General features: G+C 43.4%; 1 protein-coding gene across 2 annotated transcripts in view; it reads right to left on the minus strand.

Annotated features, from left to right (window-relative positions):
* Window positions 1-3,858: 3,858 nt before the first annotated feature.
* LOC109929391 (protein yippee-like 2) overlaps window positions 3,859-25,088 on the minus strand; it is a 59,435-nt gene continuing 38,205 nt past the window's right edge. For both annotated transcript variants that reach the window (XM_048612617.1, XM_048612618.1), the window contains exons 3-5: window positions 22,523-22,566; window positions 18,411-18,519; window positions 3,859-14,848 (exon numbers count right to left, since the gene is read on the minus strand). In XM_048612617.1, the coding sequence (XP_048468574.1) occupies window positions 14,759-14,848; window positions 18,411-18,519; window positions 22,523-22,566 (243 nt within the window). In that variant the 3' untranslated portion in view covers window positions 3,859-14,758. The remainder of the gene's footprint in view (window positions 14,849-18,410; window positions 18,520-22,522; window positions 22,567-25,088) is intronic.

Raw genomic sequence — 25,088 nt, forward strand, 5'->3', positions numbered from 1 at the left:
CCTTGAAGCTATTTCTAGCCTTTCGCATTGATTTTCCACAGGCATTGAAAAAGCTGGTCATCAAAACCCAAGTGCACCATCCAGTGCGTGATACCAATTTATTCAATTTACCAGTCTGCTTTATATATGCCTATCCCCAGTACTGCCATTTTAGAAATTGTCTTTTGTTTTCCTATCTGGCTGTGGTACACAGCCCACAGTCCTCAGACATTTTGTTACTTTGATAGAATATCTGGGAAAATGTGAAATTGTCCATTTTGACAGGAGGAATTTTAAATAAAGCATATTATCTAAATGGTGAAAGATTGCAGAGTTCTGAGATTCAAGAGGATCTGGATGTCTAAGTATATGAATAATAAGAAATTAGTGTGTAGGTGCAGCCAGTAATTAGGAAAGTTAACAAAATGTTATCACTTATTGTGAGGACAATTGAATGTAAAAGTAGGAGGCTTATACAGAGCATTGGTAAGACCACATCTGAATGTTTTTCACCTTATTTAAAGAAACGTGTAAATATGTTGGAAGCCATTCAGAGAATGTTTATCAGACTAATATCTGGAATGAGTGGGCTGCCTTTTGACGAAAGTTTGGACAGGCTAGGCTTGTACCCACAGGAGTTTAAAAGAGTAGGATGTAAGGATCACTTCCATCTTTTTGGATTGTGGACTGAAAATGGGAAAAGGAAACTCTTTAAACCAAGGAAACTGTGGAAGAAAATGTTGCAGATTAAAAACAAAGTTCCTGGAGCACATTTTGAATTGGATCTGCGATGTTGTCCTATTCAAGCAGTTTGGGATAGTGTTAGAGAGAGAGAGAGAGAGAGAGAGAATGTTTTTGTGTGTGTGTGTACGGCACTTTTGATGTGTTTTTCAATTGACCTGCTGTCAGGGCCCTGGGGAATTCAGCATAGTAACTATGATTGGTTCCTGGCAAGTAGTTTCAGGTGGGAATGCAGATTTGAAGTTACAATCAAATCAGCCATGATCTTATTGAATGCTGGCCAAGGGGCTGAATGGCCTATGCCTGCTCCTTGTTCATATATTCAGATACTCATAAATTGCAACAAAATGCGCCACTTACTTTCAATCTTGTTGATAGTACTTTATGCAGTACTTGTTTCCATATTGCAATACGGATATAGAAGCATTGAAGAAACCACAAAAAACATTCATAAAACTGACACCAGAACTGAAAGGTTATAGCCTTATATCAGAAAACTGAGAGAGGATGTTCTGTTCGAGGTTTGATAGGATTGACATGGAGGAGGCATTTCTGCTTGTCAGCAAGTCCGTATAGAAGCAATCTTATAATTATGAATAAGTACAAATAAATCCAACGAAGAATTCAGGAGAAACTCATGGTCACAGTGGTTAAGGTGGATGGTATAAATGCCTATTAATGAAGCTAGACTGAAACAGCTAGAGTTAACTACTCTCATTTCCCTCTCAAAGTTTCTTCTGTATTTCGCTGCTTCAGCTCATTACTAGCTGGAAGGGCTAAGCCCAAGTTCAGCAAGAAATCATGTGTTAGAATTTTAAACTTTTACAGCATAGAAACATGCCCTTCAGCCCATCGTGCTCATGCCGATCACCAAGCACCTATCTATTCTAGTCCCATTTTTTAGCACTTGGCCCACAGCCTTGTACACTGTGGGTTTCAAACGATCATCTAAACACTTCTTAAAGTGTTGTGATAGTTCTTGACTCTATCATTCTTTCAGGAAGTGAATTTTTCAACTTCACAGGAACATGCTGGCCCTGCGCTCTCACTATTTTCTTTCGAAAGATCCCACTGCTCTGATGTACATATTCCAACAAGTAGCTGCTCCCAGTTCACTTTGGCCAGGTCCTGTCTTATCACATTAAAAACATCCTGCCCTAAATCAGAACTTTTACTACAGTCCATCTTTGTCCTTTTCCTTGAATACCTTGGATCTGACTGAGTTATGGTCCCCCGCTGACACTTTACCACTTGCCTGGCCTCGTTCCCTAAAACTGGGTCCAACACAACTCACGCTCTTGTTTGACATGCTGGTTTAAAATGCTCCTCCAGTACAGATTTTAAGAACGCTGCCTCCTTTAAGCCTTTTGCACTTTATCCTATTGCAGTTACATTTGCAATGCCCTACTATTATCACTATTATTTTTATATCATCTCTTAAATTTGGTTACGTATCTATCATTTTCTTTCTCCCAGACTGTTTGGGAGTCTATGGTAAAACTTCCAGCAATGTGACCATCCACTTTTTGTATTTTAGGTTCTACCCATTTGGCATTAATTGAGGAGCCATCTGAAAGCATTCTTTATCACCCTCAGATAACTGACTCCTTGATCAATATTCTGATACCCTCCCCGTCTCAGCTGAAGATGTTTTATACCAGAATATTGAGTCGCCAGGCATGAAGCTCCCTCAGTGATGTCTCCATGATGGCCATGTTATTATATCCCTAAGAATGTCCCTTTAAAATTGAGACAATTGTATTTATGTAGTTCCCTGAGTGGGGTTTTGGGCTGTTGAGTTTTTTTCTTTGATGAATTGATATCTGGACATGCAGAGGAACCATTACCATGTTTTTGTATGCAATCACCGGGTATTTCAGTCTGGAGGGAATACAGCACGAGAGAGAGCCCTTCCCAAGGACTGGCCTCTCAGTAGACAACTATTAATATGGGTCTGGCCCTTCACCAGGTGAACACTCAGTCTCAGGGTCTCCTGACCAGTGGGATTCAAGCAGCATGAGTCACTGCAAACTGTCACCTGATCACAGAAATGGGCAAACGCCAATAAATGATGCACCCACCACTTGGGTTGTGCAACTTCAGCAGCTGTTATTGACCTCAGTATGATTTCACAATATAGGAGCATGGTATCTTTTCACTAATGTTCAGAGGGCAGCTTTTTGTCTGAGATTCCTTTACAACTCTTTTTTTATTCACTTGTGAGATGCGGATGTTGCTGGCTGGGTCAGCATTTATTGCCTGTCCCTAGATGCCCTTGAGAAGCTTGTAGTGACCTGTCTTTTTGAACTGCAGCAGACCCACAATGCCACTCGAGAGTGAATTCCAGAATTTTGACCCAGTGACAGTGAAGGAACAGTGATATATTTCCAAATCAGGACCGTGAGTGGTTTGGAGGGGAACTTGCAAGTGGTGATGTTCCAATGTATCTGTCGGCCTTGTCCTTCTGGATGGAAGTGGTTGTGGGTTTGGAAGGTGCTGTCTAAGGATCTTTGGTGAATTTCTGCAGTGCATCTTGTAGATAGTACACATTGCTGCTACTGAGCAGCAATGGTGGAGGGAGTGGATGCTTGTGGATGTGGTGCTAATCAAGAGGGCTGCTTTGTCCTGGACAGTGTCAAGTTTCTTGAATGTTATCCAGGCACGTGGGGAACATTCCATCACACTGCTGACTTTTGCCTTATAGATGGTGGGCAGACTTTGGGGAGTCATAAAAAGAATTATTCACTGCAGAATTCCCAAACTCTCACCTGCTCTTGTATGCACTTTGTTCATTTCCCCCAGCACTAATCCTAGGGACTCTCCACTTTGTACATCTTTGCATCCTGCTACCACTGCCCCAACAAAGATCCAGTGTATCTTTAAACCTAATCTTTACTTAGAAACAAAAACTAATTTCTAATCATCCTGTCCAGAGACATTACTACACAACTCTGCATTTGGTGAGACTTGAATATGCAGACCTTAATCAAAGGGTTTCTGGAATTCTAGATTCTGGACTATGGATGGTATGGAAGGAAGAAATACCTTTGAAAAGGAATATTCCCTAACTTTTTGTATGGGTACAGTATACACTTAATTCATCCTGTTTCACAGCAAAAGCAGGAGACATCCAAATATTTACAAAAAAAACTTTATTTGTGACAATTAAGCACAGTAACACAATTTACAAATGCTTCTTCTGGAAATACTGATTATATACAAACACACACGAGGATTCAGGGGCTGCAGACTGATTCCAACGCAGCCCTGCCCAAACCTGGGACGACACCAGGTTATAGTTCAACAGGTTTATTTGAAATCACAAGCTTTCGAAGCATAGACCCTTCGTCAGGTGAAGTCAAACCTGGGTGGGGAGGAGGTGAATTCTGCTGTATGGGCAAAGCCTAGCTACTGCTGCACTCTCTGAATTCCGAGACCTGGGGACCACCTGCAGCACCAGGGAAATACAGTATGACTGTACCAGCCCCCACCCAACCCCCGCGCCGGACTTAACCTCAGGGCACTTTCAGAACTGCGCTGTCTCGGCATTTTCCCTTGGTGATCTGGAGACGAGGAACCCAAGCAATCCAAAGAGAAATGCTTAGTTCCTCTGTGACGGCGCAGTTGTTTTGACCAAAAGCTTTTAGACTGAACTGAGTTACACCTCGAAGCGTAACATAACAAACAGCAAAAGTGGCAATTGCTGAAAAGAACCAGAGGAAGTCATTCAACTCATTGAGCCTTCTGATCATTCAGATTAAAGCTAATCCATGTCTTGTATCTGTGCAACTTCGACATCCCCTAATTAAAAATCTATCGACTCCTGCATGTATATTTCAATGGTCTCTCAGCATTAACAGCGTACTTGGAGTTTCAGATTGTTCACTAACGTTGTGTGTGAAAGGTTTCCAAACATCATGAACAGTTGGTTCTAGTTTTAAAATAAAAGTTGCCTTGTTTTGGTCTCCCATTCTTCCCAACACATGGAGAATTAATCTCTCTGGTCGTCAACTCTCTTGAAAATAATCTTAAACACCTCAATTAGATCACTCTTCGATCAAGAGAGTACACGTTTTGTTTTGAATTTGTTCTTATAATTAAACAACCTTTTGCTTCAGCCTCACATGCAACAAGTCACTTTGGAAAATAAAACGAATTCAAATACAATCCTTCAATCTTTGATTCTGAAAAAATCTCATTCACTTCACGCTAGCTGCTGAAAGGCTTCCCATAATTGCTCCAGGCTTATGAAAGGTCAGGTGAGCCACCGGGCTTTCCAGTCTCCATCAGTGGTCAAACAGATTTTCGCGGACACAGCGTTGAGAAATTAGAGTTGAAGGTGGGATCTGGGTGTGATGCACCCCATAGTCAAACAGTCTCAGGGGCAGGCAGGCGGACTAACTCACCGCGCAGGCTCCTCACGCTGATGGAATGGCGCCTCAGATTCTTGGGGAGTGTTGGTTTTGTAGAGGTCGGTGTGTCACAGATTTAAAACGATTGACAAAAAGAACCTGGTGTGTTGGGGATAATTTATTGTAAAAAATCAGTTGCTGTCCAAAGGGTTGAAATAGTGAAAAGGATACTGGATAAATACTTGAATGGGTGTGGGTAAAGAGTGGCAGTAATTTGGATTGGAAGAATTGAGAAGCAAGCACTGACACAATGGGCCAAATGACCTCCTGTGCTGCATGATTATACAGGGTGAATCAGAAATGGGGTAGACAAACCTATTTCTAAGGCCATCTCTATGCCCTATGGTCAGCCTGACGTGCCAGTCACCATCCCAGCCTCCTTCTAAGGGGCAGCTGCAAAACCAAGAAAGGGAACTCTCTGCTCCCACAATGATTTGGATCACAAACCAGCAAAATACTGATCCTGGCAGCTCTGCCTACAAAATAAATTGTGAACATAAAAATAGGAGTAGACAATTCAGCTCCTCCCGTGTGTTCCACCACTCAATGAGATCATGGTTGATTTGTGGCCTAAGTCCATATACCTGCCTTTGGCTCCTATCCTTTAACAGTTGCCATGTGTGGAAGATAGAGGTTTGAAACTATCACCCTTTGTTGTAGAACTGCTTCCTAACATCTCTCTTGAATGGTCTGGTCTTAAGTTTTAGACAATATTCCCTAGTTCTAGAATTACCTATCAGAGGAATTGTGTTTATCTACGCTATCTTTTCCTGTTAACATCTTGAAGACTTTGATCATATCACCCATTAACCTTCTAAATTTTAGCGAAAACAGGCCTTATCTGTATAATCACCCCTCATAACTTAACCCCTTAAGTCCAAGTATCATTCTCATAAATATATGTTGTATTTCATCCAAGTCCAATATATCCTTCCTAAGGATGGTGTGCAGATCTGCTTACAGTACTCCAAGTAAGGCCTAACCAGGGTTTTATGCTTCTTACCCATTTTGGGGTGGGCAAACAACACACAAGAATGCGTTAAGATTTTTGAAGGCAGGAAGTGGGGGAGGGGAAGAGGTGGTAGTAGAAAATAATTCCAAGGAAGCATTGGGGAAAAGAGACATGTTTTGAATGTTTAATTGACTTGAACTCAATTCTTGTTGGTTTACAAGATCTTCCCCTGTTTAGGCAGGTCAAAGTCAGCACTTAGCAACAAACCAGAGCTTGGCAGTCATCACAGCTCTAATGTAAAACTGTGCTTTCTGTGCATATCCCACCGGAACAATTCACAGAACTGAGCACAGCAAGAGAAAAATGAATCAGATTCCGACATTCTCAAAGCCCCGCTGGCGAAGTCATGAGCTGCTAATCAATGTTACCAAATAGCTCAGACACAGAGGGGGCAAGGGACATAGACTGATGGTGGTGGTTGGGGGAGCAGCAACTATTACTTTATGTTTGGTTGATGTTTAATATCAGCTCTCTTCATCATTCCTTCCACTCCCCATGCCTCCATCTCTCCAAATCACAAAAAAAAGACATTAGTTTAAACTTGACACATTGTAGTACATGACGCATCATTCAATCAGAATTTTCTGGCTAAGGGAGACCTACCACCCTGGAGTCTGGGTGATTTGCCGATCTGTCTTCTCAAGAAGAGGAAAAAATGTTTATTGAACCCCACTCTGCTGTCCAGTTCTCAAACATCTTAATAATCTGTACATTTGAAAGAAAAGATTTGGAAGATAATACAAGAAAGTAACAGGAACAAGAGTGTGCCATTCAGCCCCTCCAATCTGCTCAGTTGATTCTGGGGATCAAGGCTTCTCTGATTGTGTGGTCTCTACTTTCCTATCCGCTCCCTCCAACACCCCATACACCCCCAGCCCATAACCCTAGACTCCCTTGATGAAAAAACTAACCTTGTTTCCAATCCAAGGGGCATAATTTTAAAGTGAAAGACATGAGGGTTAGAGGGGATTGGAAGAAAATCTTTTTCATCTCAGAGGGTGGTGAAGGCCTGGAATGCAGTGCCTGGGAGGGTACTTGAAGCAGGAAACCTCATAACCTTGAAAAAGTGCTTGGACGAACACTTGAAACATCACAACATTTAAGGCTATGGGCCTAGTGTGGGAAAGTGGGACTGCTATAGGTAGTAATGTAGTTTTGGTAGTTTAGACTCAATGGACCAAAGGGCCTCTTCTGTACAGCATGATTCTACTAATCTGTATTCAATGACCCAGCCTTCACTGCTTACTAGGAAAAAAAAGATTCCACAGACTAACTGCCTACTGATTGGAGAAATTCTTCTGCATCTCAGTGTTAAATGGCAGACCCCTTCTTTTAGGATGGTGTTCCCACATTCTAGAATGCCCCACAAAGAATCTCAGCATCCAGCCCTGTGTTCAGAGCCCTCAGGGCCCCTTATATAGTTCAATTATCCTAAATGCCAATGGGATCTTAAGACAAGTCAGTGCAGTATGACTCTAACATACTAAATTCAGATATTTACCAGAATTTATCAGGTGTCAGGGATAGCATACCTCACTTATGCAGAAACTGGGATGGTGAAGAAGAGAAAAACGGTAAAAGATTTAACTGGTGTATTCCAAATATTGGTGTTTGTGATACTACCTTCTTATTCACTCAGTCTGGAATTAGAGGATACAGATTTAAAATAATGGCAAAAGATGCAGAGTGGGGTGGGAGTGGGGTGTTTATTTCTACACAGTCAGTTGTGGAGGCCTGGAGTGCTCTGGTGAAAACAGATTCAATAGTATTTTCTGAACAGGAATTGGATTGATGACAGAGGAGGAAAATACAGGACTATGGGGGAAAAGAGTAAGGGTAGTGTGACCAACTGCATTGCTGCAAAGGTCTACAGAGACAATGTGGATTGAACAGTCTTTTGCTAAGTTTAGGACTCCAAACATGCAGCACGACAGGTGGGTCACAGCACTGGATTCTTTGCAACAAAGGTTTGCAGATGAGAGACTGGGCCTGGCTCACAATTGGAGATCTCAACTATCTATTCTGCCATGACAAGCTCAAGGTCATTTGGACTGTTCAGAAAGGTGCTGTTGAAAAAAGAATCACGATAAGATTACTGCTGCTAACAAATAATCCTGAATGGACCTTGTTTACATCAAGTCTTAGCAGCTTAATGATAATGCGTCTTTGAAAAGTAGGTTTCAGAAAAGGATACAACTGAACACTAAGGATGATTGTGGCGCAGTGGTCGTGTCCCAACTTCTGCGCCAGGAAGCCTGGGTTCAAGTCCCAGCTGCCCCAAAGGTGTGCCATAATGTGTCTGAACTGGTTGATTTAAAAATAAATCCACAGCTGTACTAGTCTGAATTAGCTTGATCTTGGAAGACTCAGGTCTGGTCATTATTTGGAGGGAGACTGCCTAGGAATATCAGATGCAGTAGGCTTTAGGGCTCTTGTGGAACAGTAGTAATGTGTCTACCTCAGAGACAGGGTTCAAGTCCCACCTCCTCCAGAGGTATGTCATAACATCTCTGAACAGGTTGTTCAGGAAAATATCTGCAGCTAAACATCTGGGTGGTCTTAGGTTCAATGGCCTAGCTCTTTCTTTACCCAAGTGTAAAAAATGGAAAATTAGAGGCAATCAGGGTACGGTGGTGGTGGGGAGGCAGGGTGTCTGTTCCCATCACTCTCTACCTGAGACTGAAAATGTACACAAGGCGCAAGGACACATTAACAATGTTGGAGAAACTCAGCAGATCTGGCAGTATCTGTGGAGGCAGAAACAGTTATTTTTTTGAGTCCAGTGACTTAGAACTGAGGACACAGTTGCCCAAATGCTGAATGGCTCACATCAAGGATGGTCATTGAAAGCAGGTAATGGACAACAGCTGGAGGTGGTGACTAAGCCTCCACGACAATAGAATTTAACAGAGAAGAAAAATGGAGATTTCAACTGGGCTACCTTTAACTGGGACTAATTTTCATATTGATTGTGAGCTTAAAGCAAGAACCTGGATGAAATGAAACTGCAAAACTCTCCAGCTCCTATGATTGTTTTATGAGGACAGATTGAGGAACACAAGCTAAAATCCAGAAGTGATAGACAAGTGATCTCATTGATGCTTAGAGGGCTTCTCAGGATAGATGCAAGAAGGATGCTTCCCTTTGCAGAGCATGTCTAAACCCCACAAGGCATTCAGTATCAGAATAAAGGGTGTATGAAGAGAGATGCAGTAGTTTTTGTTGATGTTCATCCTGAGCAGCTTTGTGATGCAGGACTCTGTGCTCTAAGATCTGTTCGCCTGCATGCACACTGAGACAAACATCGACTGTGCATGAAGGACCATCAATTCAGTGAAAGACACTCTTTGGTCTGCCCATAACATGCAAGGAATTGACCTCAAACAAATGTTGCAAACTGGCACATTCCAAGGTCCAGGACTGTGTTGAGGGACACACTAAAGCTTGGGGCAGCTACCGCCAAGGTAAAGTGGGGAAAGACCACCACCTGAGGTTTCTCTGCCAAAGTTAAATGGGGGTCTATTCAGTTATCAGACCCTCCTGGTGCCTCAAACTTTTGTAAATAATTTCTGTAAACTTACGTATAAGTAAGAAACACCTTGGGCTTGTTTGTCCTACATATCTAAATACTGTGTGTGGAATTGAACTGCCCTAGTGACTATGTACGTAAAGATATTTTTATGAATAAAGCATATTTTTGAAATAAAGGTAAGTCATTTGAGACTGAGATGAAGAGGAATTTCTTCATTCTCTGTGCGAGTGCTGTGAAAGCTCAACAGTTGAGCATGTTTAGAACACAGAACATGACAGCGCAGTACAGGCCCTTCGGCCCTCGATGTTGCGCCGACCTGTGAAACCAATCTGAAGCCCATCTAACCTACACTATTCCATTATCATCCATATGTTTATCCAATGACCATTTAAATGCCCTTAAAGTTGGCGAGTCTACTACTGTTGCAGGCAGGGCATTCCACACCCTTACTACTCTGAGTAAAGAACCCACCTCTGACATCTGTCCTATATCTATCACCCCTCAATTTAAAGCTATGTCCCCTCGTGCTGGCCATCACCATCCGAGGAAAAAGGCTCTCACTGTCCATCCTATCTAATCCTCTGATCATCTTGTATGTCTCTATTAAGTCACCTCTTAACCTTCTCTCTTAGATTGAGACTGATTAATATCTAGATATTAGAGAAATAAAGTGATGGGGGATAGCATAGGAAAATGGAATGAGATAGAAGCCAATTATCTTACTGAGTGGGGTTGCTAGTTTGAAGAGTCAAATGGTCTAGTTCTCCTCCTATTTCCATGTTCCTAGAATTGGACTGGCTCATGTGAGAAATGCAATTGTAGAATGAATCACAGAATAGCTACATTACAGATGGAGGCCCTTCATCCTGTGATGTCTGTGCCTGTTCTCTGCAAGACAATTTCACCTAGCGCCAATCTCCTGCCTTGCAATGTTTTTCCTCTTTCAGATAATGATCCGATTCTCTTCTGAAAGCCACAATTGGATCTACCTCCACCACATTCATAGGCAGCGCATTCTAGATCCTAACTCCTTGCTGTGTTTAAACAAAAAAAAACTTTTCTTGAGGTAACTGTTGACTCTTTTGCAAATTACCTTAAATCGGCAATAGCAAGATTAGGTAGCTGTGACTATCTGACCCCAAAAAGAGTGGTTTTATTGACCCAATGCTACCTTGAGAAAGGGTGTTACTTTACAGTATCTGCTAACTCAGATCAATGTAGCACCCTGGCTTAATACAGCAGAATACAAAATGTAAACAACAAGAATTGTTGCATCTCTCCCCTTGACAAACTGAGATGAAACAAAAATACCTTAAAATGTAAAGAAAATATTTCAGCATAAATTAATACAAAGCAGGAAAAAATGCTCAAAGATATGGGTCAGACATTGTTGAATATATATATTATAAAAAATTCTTTTAAATACGAATATTTACAAGAGTACACAATATAAGACAAATTCTGTATATATTACCAATTTGTTGTTTAAATAGGGGGACAGTACATTATCACTTAAGGAGATGATCTAGCAAAGTGTACATCTTTTAGCCAATCGCAAGAGGCAATATGACTTATCAGGGAATTGGCAGTGATCGCCAATGATTACTTCAGATCAAAGCGAAATCCAATTAGAAGCTAGCTTTGGCCGCAACAAAACAAAGGCTAATTGGCTGCTTGAACCAAAGGGCTTGTTGGATGTACAACAGGCCACCCAACCAAGAGGCTCTGTGACGTTGCTTTGGACATATTATATTCCATGCGAGGGAGGACACAAACCCATGGTAACAAGTCAGCCACCGTGTTCACGATATAGCCACTAACCCGTAATGCAACGTCCTATTTACTCTCTCTCTACAAGCATCTACACAGACCGTGTTGGTCAGCCACACTGGTGCACTTGGTCCTTCTGCTCCAGGATCTTATTCACTGCAGGCCTGCCTTGAGTGGGGACCAAAAGGCATTTTTGGACAACGATATTTATGATACCCTGTGAGCCTTGGGCGACAGTGTTATCGCTGGGATATTGGAGGAATCCATGTGAAGTCTTCACAATCCAACCACCAGCAAGATGTGAGAAAGTCCCACAAAATGATCAGACAACAGGAGTTATCCTCCCAAACTGGACTTGTGTTTGGATGTAGCTTTTTTTAAAAGCCAAACTCCAAACATTAGATACATTAGATGAAGGCTTCAGATTAACCACACGACTGACACATAAAAGGGAGATCTCTGTACCAATTAAACACAGTCCAGTGACAGTTCACGGCTGATAACTATGGCTGGACTTGCTACCTGGCTCATGAGACTGTGCAAATGGAGAGGTGCTTTGGTCGATATTTGAACACATTTGTTTGACTGGCTGCCCTGTTGACTCATAAAAGCCCAGTGGTCTGCTTGCTGGTGCCAGGGATTTCAGCAGCGATACCCAACCCTACGTTTTGGTTACACTCTGGGCGTATGTTGTAGAAAGTTGCTGCAGCCTCTGTATCGCTGCAAAAATAGAGAAGTGAAGAAAGCTGAAAAGTGTGACTTGTCGAAAAATATGGCATGTGGGCTCTTTGTAACAGCCAGCAGGATGCAAATACGCTTACCCCAGAAACAGGGGCTGGGAGGACTGGGGGTTAATTTAAAGGCTGGAGGCAACCTGCTGAGCTGACCCAAGATCATTCCTGAATATTTATCGGACTTTACTGAATCAAAATAAAAGGTTCCATCACGAGGTTCAGAGCTCCCTCCTGTCTCAGCCTCGGGGCACACAGCAATGGAAACATGTCATGTCTGGTTACTAATATGTCAAGTAGGTAAATAGGAACAGAAGGAGGCCATTCAGCCCCTTGAGCTCATTCCATTATTCACTTAGATCACAGCCGATTTGTTTAATTCATCTACCTGCCCTGATCCAACATTCCCGGACACTGTTGCCTGAGGGGAAAAAAAAACTCTATAAAGCTCAGTCTGAAATTTTCCCTTGATCCTCACAGCATTTTTGTGCAGAGTTCCAGAATTCCAAGACCCCTTGAAGGCCTTCACAACAGCATTCATTTTCTGAATGGTCTCGCTTCAAGTTGTTAAGGTGTTGCCCCTTGTTCTGAACTTCCCTTACCAGAGAATATAGTCTCTATCTTTCTACCCTTTAATCATCCTAATATCTAAATTAGATCACTCTTTAATCTTGTACGTACGAAGGGATGCTCGAGTCTGAGTAATTGTCCCTTATAATTTGACTCTTTCAGGCCCTGGGTCTTATTAATGAAACTCTGCTGCACCTCCTCCAATATAAAACGCAGGCAAATGAGAGACTAGTTCAGTTTAGGAATCCTGGTCAGCATGGACGAGTTGGACTAAAAGGTCTGCTTCTATGCTGTATGACTCTAAATACGTTCTTTCTGAGGGTGCAGTGTCTGGAAATGAGTCCCCTTTTCTAAATGGGGTCTAAGAAGAGCTATGTACAACTTTAGATTGGCAAACAACAGTCTCTGACATTTTTACAGTATTTCCCACTCACTGATGGAACAGTCTCCTCACCCCACTGACCCCAGGGACTGTAACCATGTCTGAAAAACATATCTTCTCCCTCCCTCACCCCTATCAAGTAATTAGGTGGGACCAGTTTTGTCATTTGTCATTCACATGACCACCCTGGCAACTAGGATTGCTTCTCCTTTGCTGACAGCTTTAGAAATGAAATCTCAGCTGGGGAGCTGTGCTTTGTGGGTTTGGGTAACCCTCACCCCTCCAGTCCCCAAACCCACTGTCCGTCGGAAGGAGGTTTTGTCCTCACCTTACCTCACAGACTCGAAGTGATACTGTTCACTCTGCCTGGTCTGTAACAGAAGCTCAACTGCACTTTCCCAATGAGCCCTGGCAGGCTATCAAAGGGACACCATTTTGCCATTTGTCGCTCATTCTGTCTTTGCCCGTCTCTTGTCTGCAGACAAAAACACTGGCAACACGCCCACAAAGGTTAATGCTGAGCTACAATCAGCTGATCCATCACTCCCTCTCAAAACTGACCCATTTCCAGGCACCTTGAATCATCATCATTTGAAAGGAACCTGTTGAAATAGATTCAGGTGACGAGAAGCTGCACTTCCAGTTATTCTTTGTCTGACTGGGGGCACTGCAGGGGATGGAGCATCCTGGAGAAACCAATAATTCACCACCAACTTTGTTGGGAAGGCACCCTTTCACATAGATAAGCTTCCAGAGAACCTATCAGCTTTTTAGTTGGATTGGTGCATCCCATTGGAGTGATATTTTTAAAATAACGTGACAATGAGGCAGCTGGGAGCGATCAAGGAAACTGGGATGAAGGGGGCAGGAGAAGCCCCACCCACTCCCAGTGCAAGACTGCGTCCAAACTGAATGCAAAGCCACCTGTGTGGGTCACGCCAGATGCCAGGGTAGGGCTAGACATTGGCTCACAGTGGGCAAGCTGGTAAGAGGCCGATTTCCTTCCTCTGGGAAGGGAACATGCATCACCTACAGGCCCTGCCTGCTTGTGGAGGGAAGTGTCTTTATCCTTCCGTCAGCCAAATGACCGACTGGGTTCCAGGTACTTGTTTTTGGTGACAGTCTGCCTCTTGACCAGCCAAACAGATGGGGCATGGAGACACGTGGAAGCACCAGCTACCGCCAAGTAACATGGCCTCAACTTTGAGCTTTCCGCCTGCATTTACTCTGAAACACCACGAGTTGCCCCCTTTCACCTCCCCATCATCCTGAACTACACTATTCTCCAGTAAACGTCACGTCACTAGAACAGTTTGTCAGGTTAACCGATGGAAGGGAAATTTCAATAAAAAAAGCAAATTCAATATCCCCGAGCTTTGGTGCAGTAGTTCAGCCGCAACGACAATGGTGGAGAGCAGGAGCCAGGAGATGTCTGACTGCAGGAGGTGAAACGAAAAGACAATAGAAGATAAATGACAATAAAAGGAAGAGAAATGCAGAGGAGGGTGGCTGGGAGGTGGAGCATCAGCAGCTCAGCTTCCCGCCACAACATGTACAACCAAAGCCTTCAGTTACTCCTCTTTTTCCAGGATAAACAGCCCAGTGATCAGCTCCAGCAGGACTTTGTGTTCACTCCCAGCCATTGTCCTTAATCATATGCGCAAGTTCTATAATGTACTTTCCTTCTTTGTACTTCTGACTGCTCTCAAAGGCGTGTTCCTGTGGACAAACAGCAGCACTGAGTTCAACAGCAATAACAACCTCAACTTGCATTCATGTGGCACCTTGACTGTGGCACTTGTGTCCAAAGGCGCTTCAGAGGAGGTGCTATCAAACAAAACTTGACTTCGAGGCACATGAGATATTCCTGTGACCATGGGTTATTGTAACAGGAAAAGTTGAACACGGCCTACGTCCACTAGAGTTCTGAACGGTGCGGGAGCGGGGGGAATAGATATGGTGGATACTCAGAGGATATTTCCTCTTGTGAATCCTCTTTGAGGACATGAGCAAGGATGACTTCATTCACTTATACAGGACACTGGTGAGGTCAATTTGGTCTCCCTGTCTGAGGGATGATATTCTTGCTATAGAGGGAGTGCAGTGAAGGTTTACCAGACTGATTCCTTGGTTGGCAGGACTAGCACATGAATAATGATTGAATAGGTTAGGATTATATTCACAGGAATTTAGAAGAATGAGGGGAGATCTCACGGTAACCTATATAATTCTAAAATTACTAGACAAGTTAGATATTCCTGATGGTGGAGGAGTTCAGAACCTGGGGTCGTAGCTTAAGAAGAAGGAGTAAACCTTTTAAGACTGAGATGAGGAGAAACATCTGCACCCAGAGACATTGAGCCTGTGGAATTCACTACCACAGGTTGAGGTCAAAACATCATGTGTTTTCAAGGAAGAGGTAGATGCTCTTGTGGATGAAAGGATGAAGGGCTGTGGGGGAGGGCAGGATTAGGATTAGGATTAGGATATTGAGCTCGATGATCAACCAGACCACCTGCTCCCATCTTCTATGTCGTCGGGGAGACTAGAACTAGGTGACACAGTTTAAGAATAAGAGGTGTCCCTTTTAAGATCAGGATGAGAAGTGTTTTCTAACAGAGGATCAACAGATCGTGGAATTCGCTTCCCCAGGATGTAGTGGAAATTGGGTCTTGAAAAGTATTCAAGGCTGAATTATTTAGATTTTCAATGACTCATGGGGGACATAGACCAGAGGGTGGAGTTGAGATCACAACCAGAGTAGCCATGATCTTATGGAAAGGTGGTGCAGGGTTTGATAGGATGAATGGCCTCCTCCTGCTCATTCATTCCTATATTCAGATTGGTGGTGAAAACATCAGTCCAAGAGGTAGGTTTTAGGAAGTATCATAAAGGGGGGGTTAAAGGACGTGAAGATGTTTGAAGAAGGAATTTTAAAGCTGAAACAGCCAATGGTGGAAAAATTAAAATCAGTGGTGTGCAATTGGAATTGGAAGAACGCTGATTTCTGAGAGAGAGTGTTGAGACTGGATGACTTTACAGCGATGAGGCGGAGTACAACATCAGGGCAATCGTTGAGGGATTCAAAAAGAGCAGTAAGAACTTTTAGAATCGAAGGGCTATTGGACTAGGGGCCAATATAGTACAGAATACAAGCACAATAGGTGAATAGGACTTGATGCTTTATTAGCACACAGGCAAAGGGGGTTTAGCTTGAGCTCGGGCCTTATAGTTGGGTTGGGGATCTAACAAAATGTGGGTTGACGATTTTATCACTTGATGGGCTGAAGCAGGGACAGAATGAGGCAAAGGTTACAGAGGTGAGAACAGGCAGTAAGGGAGTGTACATAGGACAATATGGGGCACAGGGAGATCAGCATCACCCAAGGAACAAGCCTCAAGTCTAATCTTAATGTATCAGAAACAGTGTCTCCTTTTCAGGCTGACAGAATCCAGACTGGATTCCCTGTTTGTTTTGAGTTAGATTGTCTAAATTGGACTTAGCGCACCTCTTACTACAACCCAATATTCAAATGAACACATCATACCCACTGTGTTGGAAAGTCCTTAGTCCTGGGTGCGCAGTATGGATTATTTAATGTAAAGAAGAATCTAGAAGGACAGGGCAGCAGATACATGGGAACACCATCACCTGCAAATTCTCCTCCAAGTCACTCACCATCCTGACTTGCAAATATATTGCTGTTCCTTCAGTGTCACTTGGTCAAAATCCTGAAATTCCCTTCATGAGGGCATTGTGAGTCTACCTATAGCACGTGGACTGCAGTAGTTCAAGACGGTAGCTTACCATCACCTTCTTGAGGGCAACTAGGGACGGGCAAGAAATGCTGCCCAGCTAGCAATAACTACATCTTATAAATATTTTAAAATTATCTGCCCTCTGGTTGTGAAAGGAAAAGAAAATAATGAAAATAAAGAAAATAACCTAACAATCAGGTTTTTCAAGTGCTGCAAGGCCAGGTCAGAACAGGGTTCAGACATTAGAGCTTAAGAAGCTGAGTAAGAGTTACTTTCAATTAAACAGGACACCCCACAGGTGTGGGGAGTATTGTGTTTTTGCTATTATCACTTTGCAAAGGTAATTACAAGTGTTTGACCGCAAGCGTTCATCTTTACATTCACTTATGGTTTGAGGCCTAGAATCACTTCACATTCTGTTTTTGCTTAGGTGCAGTTCAGTGTAAGTTCAGCAGACAGATCCCATCCCTGCAGTGTCCTGGATTGAGGAGATTAGGTCTGCATTCTCTCTCGTTCAGAGAAGTATTCTTGTTTTGAGGTGATCATGGGGATGTTGCTGTCTACACCCAGGGGACAGAGTCTTGGAATAAGGAGGACGCCATCGAGGACTGAAATGAGGAGGAATCTTTTCACTTAGAAGGTGGTGAACCTTTGGAATTCTCTACCCCAGAGGACTTTAGAGGGTCAGTCACTGATTAGGATCGAGACAGATATCGAGAGGTTCCAAGATATTAAATACTTCAGGGGATATGAGATTGATGGAGAGGATATTAATGGCTTAGGAGGTTTGAAGGGCGCAATGGTTTACTCCTGCTCCTATTTCCTATATTTCAATGCAAATATAATGGAGTCTGCCTGACGGAGAATTCCAGTGTCATGACTGAGGACACATAGATATATGCAGTTTTATATGTTGGCTGCGGGTGGGAGGAGGTGAATTGTCAATCACTGGGTAATAATGTCACATAAAAATAACATTTATGTAGTGCTTTTAAACGTAGTAAAACATTTCAGGTGTTAACAAACAAAATTTAACAAATATGCACACACGTACAAAAACTACAAACTGCAGGAAACAAAAAGACACACAAGAGAGGGGGAGGTAATGGCCTAGTGGTATTATTGCTGGACTGTTAATCCAGAGACCCAGATAAAGTTCTGGGGACCTGGGTTCGAATCCCGCCATGGCAGATGGTGGAATTTGAATTCAATAAAATATCTGGAATTAAGAATCTAATGATGACCATGAATCCATTGCTGATTGTCAGAAAAACCCATCTGGTTCACTGATGTCCTTTAGGGAAGGAACTGCTATCCTTACCTAGGCTGGCCTACATGTGACTCCAGACCCACAGCAATGTGGTTGACTCTTAACTGCCCTCTGGGCAATAAATGCTGCCTAGCCAGCGACGCCCTCATCACGTGAATGAATAAAAAAAAGGCACACAGACAGATATACAAGGAGATATCCATATATAGGAGATACCCAAACACACAGCAACACACACAGCCACCAACTTACATATTTCCAGCCCAGTGTGGTTTTGCAGTTTTCACAGTAAATGTCGGCCACTGCATGCAGGCCAGTAAGTAAAACCCGCTCCTCCGCTGGTCCACAGCCCACATTGACTCTGCAAAGAAATTTCAGACAACACCAGCACTTAAACATGGAAAATAAACACAGAATGCACATTTCTGTGGCACCTGTCACTACCTCAGCACATCTCAAAGCACTTTACAGCCAAATTTCACTACTTGTGAAGTATTAACACTCTGGCAATGAGGAAAATGTTGACAATGTTATATAAATGCAAGTTGTTGACCCGACTGTCTAAAAATAAAGACTTGAGGGGTTGAATGGCCTACTCCTGTTCCTACGTTACAGTCATGGAGAGATAAGAAAGCTCCAAAATAGTTGAAATAATATTAGAGAGGAGGAGTCAGAGAAGAGGCAGAACCCAGCCTTTAGTGAACCAGGCAGCGTATGGAGAGGTACACGTAATGAAGGCTAAAACTGAAAATATCTCAAACAGGGCTCCACGGGCAGCCGGAGGCTAACGAGAGAGCACGAGGCCACAGCTTCAATCACTGCATGTGCTGAGTGATACAAAGCAAATCAGAGGGGTAAAAAAAGACCATATTGCCTGTGGACGGGGCAGGGAGAGAAGGGGAAGACAGAGAGACAGGGAGAAAGAGACAGACAGAGAAAGAAGGGGAAGAGGGGGAGGGGGAGAGAGAGGGAGAGAGAGAGAAGGAAAGAAAGAGAGAAAGGAAGTAAGAAAGAGAGAGGGGAAAACAGGGTGAGCAGGGAAGAGAGGGAGAGAAAGACGGTGGAAAAAAGAGAGAGGGAGAGAGAACAGAATTCAGGGAGAGGGAAAAGAGCAAGGGGGAGGGGGAGGGAGGAAGACAGGCAGAGAAGGGAGCGAGGGTGGTATAGCAGAAAGGAGGAGAAAGAAAGAGAGAGAGAGTGAGAGGAGGAGGGAGAGGTGTGAGAGAGAAGGTGAGGAGTTTAAACTGACAGAATGGCCAACAGACTGATAAAGGCAAATCCAATGTTCCTCAGAACTGCAGCCCTGGAAGGAGAAATGGGACAAAGTGACCTTATGACTCCCTGTAATCATGCAAAAGACTGGCCTCTGGAATTGACTGTTACTCTGTGTGGCAAATACATGCAGACCTCACAGTGACACCAATGGTAACAGCAAGGAACTAGCTAGAAGCTCTAGTACCAGGGCTGGATGGCAGTGGGGACAATAATGACAAGAGGGTGGGGGTATTGGGTCAAGGTGAGGCTAAGAAGAACCTTTTCTCAATCTTCACCTCAGAGTCTGTGACAGGAGTTTGAGATGGTTGGCGAATTAGAAACTGTCCCGCTTTCCAAAATCTATAACCGGGTGACAGTGAATGGAAAAAGATTTTGACAAATTACAATACTTAAAGAACTGAGTTTACTGACTCGCTCCGGCAAATAACAGCAACTAGTTCTAAGGCAACGGCCTTTACCGAAGAATAATTACCCTCCAACATGTCCTTACTTACCATCCTCCAGCATTGGGTGATGTTACCTCAAAAAACTCAACACTAACAGGGCAAAGCAGCCCATCTGATTGGCACCTTACCCACCACCTTCAACATTCACTCCCTCCACCACTGATGCACTGTGGCAGCAGTGTGTACCATCTACAAGATGGACTGCAGCAACTCATCCAGACTCCGTCAACAGCACCATCCAACCCTATGACCTTGATCAGCTAAAAGAACAAGGGCAGCAGATAGATGGGAAAACCACCAGCTGCAAATTGCCCCGCAAGCTACTCACCATCCTGACTTGAAAATATAATAGTGTTTCTTCATTGTGACTGGGTCAAAATCCTGGAACTCTTCCCATAACAGAAGTGTGGGTGAACCTACAGCCCATGGGCTGCAGTGGTTCAAGAAATCAACTTAACAACTCTCTTAAAGGCAATTAGGGATGGGTATTAAATGCTGGACTTACCAGCAATATCCACATGTCCAGTAAATGGAACTGAGTTTAGACATCAGGCAGGGATACTGCTGTGCTACAATATGATCTCTCATTAAGACAGTTACAGCCTTCGGCTTGAAGTACGTCCAGGAATATGGTGGTAATGGATAATCCAGACCAGGTTTTTACTGAATCCTCCACTGACCTGACTCACAGGGAACTAAAGGCCAGTGAGCCTGACATCAGTGGTAGGCAAGTTATTGGAGAGGATACGGAGGGTCAGGATCAAGCAACATTTGAATAGTCAAGGTCTGATTAGGGTTAGTCAGCATGGATTTGTGTGCGGGACGTCATGTCTGACAAATCCTTTAGAATTTTTTTGAGGAGGTAACCAAGAGGATAGATGGAGGTTGGGCAGTGGATGTTGTCTAAAAGGACTTTATTAAAGCCTTTGTCAAGGTCCCAAATGGCAGGCTAGTCATGAAGTTAGGTTGCGTGGGATCCAGGGAGAGTTAGTAAATTGGATTCAAAATTGGCTGGATAGTAAGAAGCAAGGGTGATGGTTGAAGGTTATTTCTTGGACTGGAGGCCTGTGACTAGTGGCGTGCTGGTATCTTTGTTATTTGTTATTGAAATAAATGATCTGGATGTGGATGTACAAGGCATGATTAGTAAATTTGTGGATGATACAAAATTAGGAGGTATCATTGATAGCGAGGAAGGTTATCAAAAATTACACAGGGATCTTGAACAGATGGGGAGGTGGGCTGAGGATTGGCAAATGCATTCAATAAGAGTGAGGTGTTGCACTTTGGGAAGGCAAACCAAGGAAGGACTTATACAGTAAATGGTAAGGCCCTGAGGAGTGTTGTGGGACAGAGGGACCTAGGAATACAAGTACATAGTTCGTTGAAAGCGGTGTCACAGGCAGACAGGGTGGTGAAGAAGGCATTTAGCATGCTGGCCTTCATCGATCGAGGCACTGAGTATAGGAGTGGGACGATATGTTACAGTTGTGTAAGTTGTTGGTGAGGCTGCACTTGGAGTATTGTGTACAGTTTTGGTCACCCTGCTACAGAAAGACATTGTTAAACTGCAAAGTTTGCAAAGAAGATTTATGAGGATGATGCCAGGACTAGTAGGCCTGCGTTATAGGGAGAGGTTGGCCAGGATAGGACTTTATTCCTTGGAACGAGGGAGAATGAGGGGTGACCTTATTGAGGTGTATAAAATGAGGGGCATAGATAGGATGAATGCATATAGTCTTTTTCCCAACGACGGAGAATTGAAAACTAGAGGGCATAGGTTTAAAGGTGAGAGGGGAAAGATTTAAGAAGGACCTGAGGGGCAACTTCTTCACGCAGAGAGTGTTGCATATATGGAATGGGCTGCCAGAGAAAGTAGTTGAGGTAGGTACAACAGCAACATTCAAAAAACATTTGGATAGGTACATGGATGGGAAGGGTTTAAGAGGGATAGAGACCAAATGCGGGCAATTGGAACTAGCTGAGTGGGCATTGTGGTCAGCATGGACCAGTTTGGGCCAAAGGGCCTGTTTCCAAGCGGTATGACTCTATAACTCTAAACAATGAGACAGGACAAGAGAATAAGAAGATGGGAGGTATAGATCTACGTATCAAACTAAAATTAAAGTGAAGTACTATGGATGCTGGAGATCTGATATAAAAACAGGAATCGCTAGAGAAATTCAGTAAATCTGGGAGCATCAGGTTAGACTCAAAATGTTAACTGTTTCTCTCTCCACAAATGCTGTCAAACCTGCTGGCTTTCCCCAGCACTTTTTCTTTTTATTAGGTAAGCTATTAATCTGTCTTGATCAGTCCGTCAGTGTAACATGGCATAGGAAGGGTGCATGGTCAAACTGGTGAAACAGCCAGTTTCAGTAGTGCCATATAAAGGGAGGAGTTGCATTTTGGCACCCTTTCATGACCTTTGCAACCAATGAGGTACTTCTTAAGTGTGGTACTGTACATAATGAGCAGTCAACAAAGAAAAGAAACAGGAGGAAAGGACTGGGCAGATATTGTAGAGAGTGACGCAAGGACAGTGAGAATGGGAGGGATAGGGAATGGAGGCTTTTTAAAAACTGGACAGGCGAGGGAGGAAGAAAGGAGCTACCTGATCTGGCTTTGTCCTGTGATACTCACACTGAGTTGAACAGGTAAGCACGACCTTGGCTCCCTTGAAAAGACTGAAAAGGAAACAAGAGAACAAATCAATGCCAAACCTCACGCACACGTACACTAACATCCACTGCGCCTGGAGGACCATCAACTCGGTGAAAGACGCTCTTTGGTCTGTCCGAAAATTGTTGGTGTTCCAGAGCAAGGAGTTGACCCTGAATGAGTTTGCAGACTGGCACATTCCAAGATTCAGGACTACGTGCTGAGGGATACACTAATGTTTGGGGCAGCTGCCACCGGGACGCAGTGGGTAAAGACCATTCTTTGAGGTTTTCCTGCTGAAATTAAATGGCGGTCTGTTCAGTTCTTGGACCCTCCTGTTCCCTCAAATGCATGTAAATATAGTCTGGTTCAAGTTAGAGATGCCTTTGGTTTGTTTGGATAGTCAAATTTCAATGTTTGTTTGTTTCCTTGATACGCTACTGTACAGAACCAAACTGCCTCTGCAACAATGCATATATAAAGATATCTTTTATGAATAAAGTATATTTTTGAAATTAAAAAAAACTAACACACACATACACTCCAAAGTACAGTAACACACACACACAAAATCACCCACAAACACTAAAACACACACTAACACGTATGGAATAAAACCATTAAAGAAAGATCATGCAGTCTTACATCATCTTTCACAACCTCAGGACATCATAAAGTACATTATGACCAACAAAGCACTTTTAAAATTACAGTCGCTGGTTTTATGGAGGGCCAGGCGGAAGTCAATTTGCAAGGACAAGATACCACAAACAGATCATTGCACTTAAGAATAATCATTGACCAGGACACCAGGCAGAATGCTCCTCAGCAAATTCTTGCTGTCAGATACAAGGCTCCTCACTCCCCTCGCCGAGAGGGCAGACAAGGGTTTTTGGTTTAACCTCCCAAATAGACAAACCGCAGAAGCAGCAAGGAGAGCAGCACAGGGCTTGGGTCTCTGCAGTGCGAATCAAACACAAAGACGTTTTATCTCAGAGTGTTACCACCGCTCAGGTCGGTGGTCTTCATGTGCCCATTTCTCACAGCTCACTGCCCACCTCACCATGACAGCGGAAAATTTGAAGCTGGTGCTGCCCCCACTGGAGTCACGTTGCCTCCCTCTGCACCTTGGAGGGGGTAAGAGAAAGATTATTCTGATCACAGCAAATGCCAGTGCTCACTCATTGAGTCTTCCCATCACAGCAGGGCTGACAGGCAGAAATATCACACCAAGGTTGCCTCATACTCCCAATGGAGAAATATTGTGATTCTCTCCCTCTCTCACCCCCTACACTTCCTCCACAGTACCACTGCCAAAAAAAAACCCTCTTTGCTACTATCCTTAGGGGAAGGCAAAACTAAAACAAAACTAGTCCTGTTCTAGTGTGACTCACTGCTACAGTGATCCCAAACCACGGTTTAACTTCAGTGACTTTAAACCAATCTACGACTCCTACATTGAAACAGCACAGTGAGTAACTAGCTATGTTCACAGTTCTGTCACCTCACCTGAGTTTCAGAGATGGGTGGGGGAGTTGCTGGGGGACTTTGACAAAGTTGGACTCACTGCATACTGCAACTCTGAAACAGCTTTCTCAATGCTGTCCTTTGAAATGATCTACTTGAAATCAATTGCATTGTAAGTACACACCACCTGTACAGTACTTTTTCTATTAAATTGTTTCATTCTAAACTTCATATCTTCCATTCCTTGTAGGTTTAATGACTGGATTAAGATTAAACAACTGTTTGCAACTTGCTATCACCTGGAACGCGCAAAGGGCAATGGAATGAAATTCAGTAGAAGCTATCAAAAGGGAACTGGAGAAGTACTTGCAAGGTAATGGTGAAAGGATGTGCAGGAATGCAACTAACTAATAGTTCTTCAGAAGAGCTGGAACAGGTACAATGGGCCAAATGGTCTTCTTCTGTGCTCATTGGTTAGCGATACCCAAAATCTACACTCACTAGACTGAGAATAGGAGAGAGAGATGTCCAACTGCAACACACACTCTCGATTCCTGTAGGGATGGTACTGGGTAAAGAAAATAGGGAAATTAAACAAATGCAAACCCCAGCTCCTTCCAATCTGCTAAAACAGGAGCCCAAAAGCCCATAACAATCTCCTTCCACAATAGTATTCAAAAACTACTTCAATGGCTGTTGCCAGGGAACATCTCAAGAGCTCTCCACTGAGAAGATGGGGGTTGTTTCTGAATACGGACAGCAGAGTTTATTTCAGCTCTTAGTAAGGTGGTTGGTACATTATGACATTTCAAGTTCTCATCCAAGTACTTTTTAAAAGGTTGTGAGGTTTCCTGCCTCAACTACCCTTCCAGGCAGTGTATTCCAAACCCCCACAAGCCTCTGGGTGAACATTATTTTTCCTCAAATCCTCCTTGCACTTATGGGTATAACCCTTGGTTGTAATAAGCTTCTGAGACTGAACCACACCTTTTTTCGGGGGTGTCAAAAGCCACTGTAGAGCTGGATGAACACAGCAGGCCAAGCAGCATCAGAGGAACAGGAAGGCTGACGTTTCGGGCCT

Source organism: Rhincodon typus, chromosome 26, assembly GCF_021869965.1.
Source record: "Rhincodon typus isolate 14 chromosome 26, sRhiTyp1.1, whole genome shotgun sequence".
Classification (NCBI taxonomy): domain Eukaryota; kingdom Metazoa; phylum Chordata; class Chondrichthyes; order Orectolobiformes; family Rhincodontidae; genus Rhincodon; species Rhincodon typus.